The sequence below is a fragment of the Coregonus clupeaformis genome, chromosome 23 (genome assembly GCF_020615455.1).
Source record: "Coregonus clupeaformis isolate EN_2021a chromosome 23, ASM2061545v1, whole genome shotgun sequence".
NCBI lineage: Eukaryota > Metazoa > Chordata > Actinopteri > Salmoniformes > Salmonidae > Coregonus > Coregonus clupeaformis.
Window position 1 is genome coordinate 5,247,809 of NC_059214.1, and position 7,310 is coordinate 5,255,118.

At 46.9% G+C, this 7,310-nt stretch overlaps 1 protein-coding gene across 1 annotated transcript in view; it reads right to left on the reverse strand.

The window, feature by feature from the left end:
• LOC121582932 (potassium voltage-gated channel subfamily H member 8) overlaps positions 1-7,310 on the reverse strand; it is a gene marked incomplete at its 5' end in the record, with an annotated part of 21,825 nt that extends 14,515 nt beyond the window's left edge. Inside the window, 6 exons of the mRNA XM_045206401.1 lie at positions 614-1,009; positions 3,080-3,287; positions 3,926-4,083; positions 5,541-5,802; positions 6,830-6,969; positions 7,145-7,310. Of these exons, the coding sequence (XP_045062336.1) occupies positions 614-1,009; positions 3,080-3,287; positions 3,926-4,083; positions 5,541-5,802; positions 6,830-6,969; positions 7,145-7,310 (1,330 nt within the window). The remainder of the gene's footprint in view (positions 1-613; positions 1,010-3,079; positions 3,288-3,925; positions 4,084-5,540; positions 5,803-6,829; positions 6,970-7,144) is intronic.

A 7,310-nucleotide genomic window follows, 5' to 3' on the forward strand; every position in this document is an offset into this window, starting at 1 on the left:
GTCTCACCTCCTAACAGTGAGTTAGTGTCTCAACTCCTAACAGTGAGTCAGTGTGTCTCACCTCCTAACAGTGAGTCAGTGTGTCTCACCTCCTAACAGTGAGTCAGTATGTCTCACCTCCTAACAGTGAGTCAGTGTCTCACCTCCTAACAGTGAGTCAGTGTGTTTCACCTCCTAACAGTGAGTCAGTGTGTCTCACCTCCTAACAGTGAGTCAGTATGTCTCACCTCCTAACAGTGAGTCAGTGTCTCACCTCCTAACAGTGAGTCAGGGTGTCTCACCTCCTAACAGTGAGTCAGTGTGTCTCACCTCCTAACAGTGAGTCAGTGTGTCTCACCTCCTAACAGTGAGTCAGTGTGTCTCACCTCCTAACAGTGAGTTAGTGTCTCACCTCCTAACAGTGAGTCAGTGTCTCACCTTCTAACAGTGAGTCAGTTTGTCTCACCTCCTAACAGTGAGTCAGTGTGTCTCACCTCCTAACAGTGAGTCAGTGTGTCTCACCTTCTAACAGTGAGTCAGTGTGTCTCACCTCCTAACAGTGAGTCAGTGTGTCTCACCTCCTAACAGTGAGTCAATGTGTCTCACCTCCTAACAGTGAGTCAATGTGTCTCACCTCCTATGAGCATGGTGCAGATGGAGAAGATCTTCTCTGAGTCGGTGTTGGCCGAGACGTTTCCAAAGCCCACGCTGGTCAGACTGCTCAGAGCGAAGTACAGCGACGTCACATAGGAGCTCCTCACCGACGGCCCGCCTCCCAGCGCCGCCCCCGAGACCCCTGAGCCATTCACCTGGCTCCGCCCCGCCCCGCTGACGTTCCATTGGCCGGAGCTGAAGGAGGAGGAGAAATCCTGTCCAATCGGCTCTGACCCTGATGCGTTCCAGTGATTGTAATTGGCTGCCAACCCATTCGTTATAGAAGTGTGCATCGAATCAGTGACTCCGAGGAACGAGGTTAAAGGTGACAGGAAGTAAGGGGTGTCGAGACGTTTTGCCAGTTCATGAAGCCAGCCTGGGGAGAATAGGGTGAAGAGTTAACATTTATATCACTTAGTAGAAATGTCATAGTAATGCAAATTCTTCTGAATGACCTTACTTAATGACCTTTAAGTAGATTGCTGCATTAACATGTGGACCAGACACCACGGACCCAAAGGACACAATTAGTATTTGTGTGTGTGTGTAATTTATGTATGTGTGTGTGTGTGTGTGTGTGTGTGTGTGTACGTGTGTGTGCATCCGTGCCTTGAGTGCAGTGGCCCCTAATCATCTCTATCCTACTTATTAAAAAGACTGATGACCTATGCCTTAGTATTTAACAGCAGCTGATACTGACTTAGTATTCATTTATTCTGTACATGCAGAACCAGACAGCACTGTCTCTCTAGTCCCTGGAGTTGTCCATGGTGCTGAAGTATGTTCTGTGTGCAGACCCTGTCCATGGTGCTGAAGTATGTTCTGTATACAGACCCTGTCCATGGTGTTGAACCCCCATGATATGATTCCTGACCTTCACAGAGCTGTGATCATATAGAGACAGACAGAGAGCGAGACAGAGACAGAGAGAGACAGAGACAGAGACAGAGACAGAGACAGAGACAGAGACAGAGACAGAGAGAGAGAGAGAGAGAGAGAGAGAGAGAGAGAGAGAGAGAGAGAGAGAGAGAGAGAGAGACAGACAGACAGAGAAAGAGAGAGACAGAGAGAGAAGACATGTTCTGCTGTCTCTCCCAGCCCTCCATCTCCTTTCCCATGTAATCTACCTTCAAATAAACCCCCTCAGACACCCTGTCTGCATCCCAATTCTATAGCCACTGTTCACTAGGTTCAAATACTATTTGAAATCATTTCAAATACTTTGGCTGTGTTTAATTGAGCTTGCAAGGTGCAATGGAACCAATAGAATAGTTACAAAAGTGCAAACCCCCATTCATCTGGCACTCCAGCCAGGCTAAAGCAAATGCTCAAAGTAATTGAACAATTTCAAATACGATTTGAACCCATGTCTGATCTCCTGGTGTCTTTGTCTGTGAGTCTGAGGGGCTATTCAGGTACATCTAGCCTCGGGGTTATTGAGGTCAGTATTGCAGACACAAACACACACACACACACACACACACACACACATACATGCACACACACACCTCCAAAATACAGAGGTTGGTTGCTAACTGACAGACAGAGAATCAGCTAACTGACAGACAGAGAACCAGCTAACTGACAGACAGAGAACCAGCTAACTGACAGACAGAGGACCAGCTAACTGACAGACAGAGGACCATCTAACTGACAAACAGAGGACCAGCTAACTGACAGACAGAGGACCAGCTAACTGACAGACAGAGGACCAGCTAACTGACAGACAGAGGACCAGCTAACTGACAGACAGAGGACCAGCTAACTGACAGACAGAAGACCAGCTAACTGACAGACAGAGGACCAGCTAACTGACAGACAGAGGACCAGCTAACTGACAGACAGAGGACCAGCTAACTGACAGACAGAGGACCAGCTAACTGACAGACAGAGGACCAGCTAACTGACAGACAGAGGACCAGCTAACTGACAGACAGAAGACCAGCTAACTGACAGACAGAAGACCAGCTAACTGACAGACAGAGGACCAGCTAACTGACAGACAGAGGACACAGCGATATTGATCAAATGAAACAGTTAAACGGACAATGGAATAGAAAGGGAGAGTAGAATGGAGTGATATGTATGGAAGAGGACAAACTGATCATTGTTAGTTACAAGGTCATGATGCCGGCTACGTGATGCCAATATATAACTGCAGAAAATAGAAAACAGTTATCCAAAGTCTCGTGGTTGGATATTGCCGTTCTGGAATCAGGGCTGGAGAAACAGCTCACAACTGTGCTGGAGTTACCATCAAGGATTCACTGTGTCTTTGCATGTGTGGGAAGTTACTAACCATCCAATGTCCCAATAGCTCTTCATTAAGATTGAACTCAATATTCAATAATATACCATCTAATAGGGATTTAGTGTGTGTGTGTGTGTGCACGTGCATGTGTGTGTGTGCGTGTGCATGTGTGTATTTTTAGCCAGGTTAACTCACCATTATCCCAGGAGCTCAGGCTGTTGCTCTCGATCTCCTTGCGTCCGATGAAGTACCAGACGCAGGCCATCCAGTGGGCCAGCAGGGCGAAAGTAGACATGAGCAGGGTGAGAACCACAGCACTGTACTCAGAGTAACGCTCCAGCTTCTGGAGCAGCCTCAGGAGACGGAGTAACCGCACTGTCTTCAACAGGTGGACCCCAAAGTACTGCACAGGGGAAGAGGAGGGGGAGGGGACATGAAAGCAGAGGTCAATGGTCATTGGTATTGACTGTGTGTGTGTGTGTGTGTGTGTGTGTGTGTGTGTGTGTGTGTGTGTGTGTGTGTGTGTGTGTGTGTGTGTGTGTGTCCGTGTGTGTGTGTGTGTGTGTGTGTGTGTGTGTGTGTGTGTGTGAGCTCAGGTGTGTGTGTCCTTGAAAGTTGGAAAGTTTGACAGTTGAGCGATGCCTTTGAGGTGTTGTTCTGAGAAAGGTTCTTGGTTCGGGGATCGATGAAGCAGCAGGAGGCTGGTATTGATACAACACTGGACTCCATTAAAGCCTGGGGAGACTTGGGAGTATGACTGACGGCTCAATACATCTCACACAAACATGACCTATACTCACACAGACAGACACACCCCAGTCCCTGGCTAGCTGCACCCCCATGTCTCTATGAAGCCCTTTGGCCAAAGAACAAAGTGATCAGTCACTACTCTGCATGTGTGTTTCTGTGTGTGTGTGTGTGTTTCTGTGTGTGTGTGTGTGTGTGTGTGTGTGTGTGTGTGCGTGTGTACAGTATGTGTGCTTGTGTATGTTGTCTTCACGTGTGTCATGCCTGTGTTGTGTGAACGTGCCACACACCCACCACGCTGATATTGAAGGCGTAGAGCAGGTCAAAGGGCAGGGCGGCGATCAGGTCAACAAACAGCCAGGAGGTGGCGTAGTGTACAAAGATAGAGCGGGCTTCATAAACCACCTGACCCGTCGTACTCACATAGGTCGTGCGGAAGTTCAGCACAATGTCTGTCACAGAAAAACACATCATGAGACAGAACAGGACAGAGGGGACATTTGATTGCACCAGCCAATACATAGAACACCAAGAAGTACCCAATAAAACCTCAACAGAGGACACACAGACAGCAGCACATCAAGTGTTCACGTTAAAAAGGATCTGTGGAAACATTCTGTTTTGCTCCTAGGTAGGATCATTCAACCGTCATTCAACCCAGCAAGCAAAATTTGGCATGGGACGTCATAATGACGTTGTTCCTGGTCATAAACGGGTTGTAGAGATGTCAGATTACAACCGGATTACAACCAGGTTAAGACATTTCAAATCAAATCAAATTTTATTGGTAACATACACATATTTAGCAGATGTTATTGTGGGTGTAGCGGAATGCATTTACTTTCATGTCTACATCAATATGTCTGGTCAGATAAATGAGATTACAACCATTAGAACACCAGTGGAGACTACTGAGGGGAGGACAGCTCATAATAATGTCTGGAACGGAGTCCATGGAATGGTATCAAACACATCAAAGACTAGGTTTCCATGTGTTTGATACCATACCATTTACTCCATTCCAGCCATTATTATGAGCTGTTCTCCCCTTAGCAGTCTCCACTGGTGAAAACACAGTTTCCTGTTTTCTAACAGGACATAACTGGTTGCAATGTCAGGTCATGGTTAGGTTGTCACTGAGTGTGTACGTTTTTTAGATGTCCAGTTTAGGGTGGCAAAATTCAGTTAACTTTCCCCAAATTCCCAGATTTTCCAGAAATCCTGGTTGAAGGATTCCGGATTTCCTGCTTATTCCTTTCCGTGTCCAGGCGTCTTACAGCCGGGATTTCTGGAAAACCTGTGCATTTTGGGAGTTACCATAATTTTGCAACCCTAAACAGGACATCTAAAAAAACGTACGCAATCAGTGAACAACCTAACCATGACGTGACATTGCAACCAGTTGTGACTGCTGGGTAACAGAGGAAGCCATTTGGTATTTATCTTAGTTATTATAACCTCACAGTTAACAGTCTGTAAACAAGAGGTGAAAATGTTATCAGTCTGTTTAATCAAATACACCAGTGCTCATTGATCTCCTCAAATTATTGGCTGGATGTTAATTAGATAAGGAAGTGCATATCGACCAACCAGGTGAGTTAATGTGATGTGGATTATTATTGGCTGTTGTGGTGATGGCCTGCGTGAATGATGTAATTGTTTATTAAATCAATGGGTGTTTGACCAAATGAGGGTTTGAACCCAGGTCTCCAGCGCCACAAGACTGTGTTAGCCTGCTGAGACAAAGCCTAGGCATTGGCTCTGGGAGCTAACAAAAGTTTTCAGGTCTCCGGCAAGGTTCATCATCGCACAAGTGTGGTTCACTGAACCACCTCTGTTACAGGTGGGTGGGTGTTTGTCTCCTAGTAAAGGTGTGGTAACATTTTGGGGTGGGTTTTTTCACTCTTACCGATGATGAACAGAATCTCCACCAAGATGTCACTGTAACTGGGGGGGTTGCGAGACCCGGAGCCACCCCCCTCGTCCCGCCCCTCCACCACAGTGAAGCAAACGTTATAGGGCACGGTGATGGCCACATAGAAAGTGGCCAGGAGGATGAGCCAATCCCAGCCCGCCTTGAAGGTCCCGTAGTGTAGCAGGATGAAGCGAGACTTTGGGGTGGCAGCTACCTTGTACTCAGGGATGGGGTTGGGGGTCGCCCCAAACATCCTCTGGGGAGAAAATGACACATCATAACAACATGAAAACACACACCAAGACATCATCACAGAGGTCAATGAAAATGAGATATTGAATCAATAAAGTCCATGTGGGAGCTTGAGACAGATACGAAGAGGACTGCCATGGGGGTGGAAGGAGCTGGAGAAGACTCCCCAGAACAGATGGACAGAAGTCCTGATGACCTATACTCCCAAAGGAGTGATGGGCCTAAGTAAGTAAGTCCATGACTGATAAAGGGTTTATCCTTATGAACAAGCCTGATCCCAGAGCTATTGATGCTGTCTTGCCAAGCGCTATGGTTGCCAAATGGCCAGATAATCACCATAGGAGTTAGCTAAACAGCACCACCAGATCTTGAACCATGGCTACTAATAAAAGTGTTATTATGATCCCAATTTTAGCTCCAAGACTATGGCAGTTTGGAAAAAAACTAAAAAAGTAAATTGTGCTGATATACTGGTGCACTGAACCATGTCGCGCGCCGTAGTTTAAGAACTCTGTGGGCAGTGTTAAAAACAATGACGTCATATCTTTATGCACCTTCGCCATTGAAATGTTGAGGAAGTGATTAGTCATAGGAGTGGTGGTTTGATGTTCTGGGTGCTTATATGGGCTGTATTGGACAATATAAGAGTGTTGATAGGATGAGATATGGGCTGTATTGGACAATAGAAGAGTGTTGATAGGGTGACGGAGATGTATTGGGCAAACATGGGGCTAACTGGGTGATATGAACTGGGTGATATGGGGGACGTGTTGGACAACACTGAATGCTGATAGGGTGTGATATGGCACGTGTTGGACATCACTGAATGCTGATAGGGTGAGATATGGGACGTGTTGGACATCACTGAATGCTGATAGGGTGAGATATGTGACGTGTTGTGCAACGCAGAGCTCTAATAGACCCTGCATAATGCATTGCTCTTTACAGTACTATACTGTAATATAGAATTCCAGTAGCTAACTGCAAAGATTTTTGCTGTAAATTTCATCCATGTGTTACAGTGTACTCACGTTGTTGATCTTGAGCTTGCTCTTGTCCTGTTTTTGCAAGTGTCCAGACAGCTGGTAGAGTACGGCCCGGCTACGCCGGCGGTTGTTGTCAAAGCCTGGGGGGCGGGTGATCTTGTGCACCTCCAGACCTGTCTCCTCGTCTGGGGACAGGCAGGCCGAGGGGTGGGGGTGGAGGGAGACAATATCCTTTTGATGCATTGTAATTAGCTTATTCATTTTTCATCAGATAACTGTCAATGTATCTCTCTCCCTCTCCCTCCAACCCCCTCTCTCCCATTTTCCCTTCATCTGAACCTCCCTCCCTCCCTCCCTCACCAGTGTCTGAGTCTTGTCCATGGTCCCCCTCGTCCTTCTTGGTATCTGTGATGTCCTTGTGGGAGACCAGGAACAGCACCACCTCTCCCTTCTCATTCTTGATGGGCACTATGTCCAGCAGACACCAGAACTGGTCTCCTGAGATACAGACAGACACACAGACAAC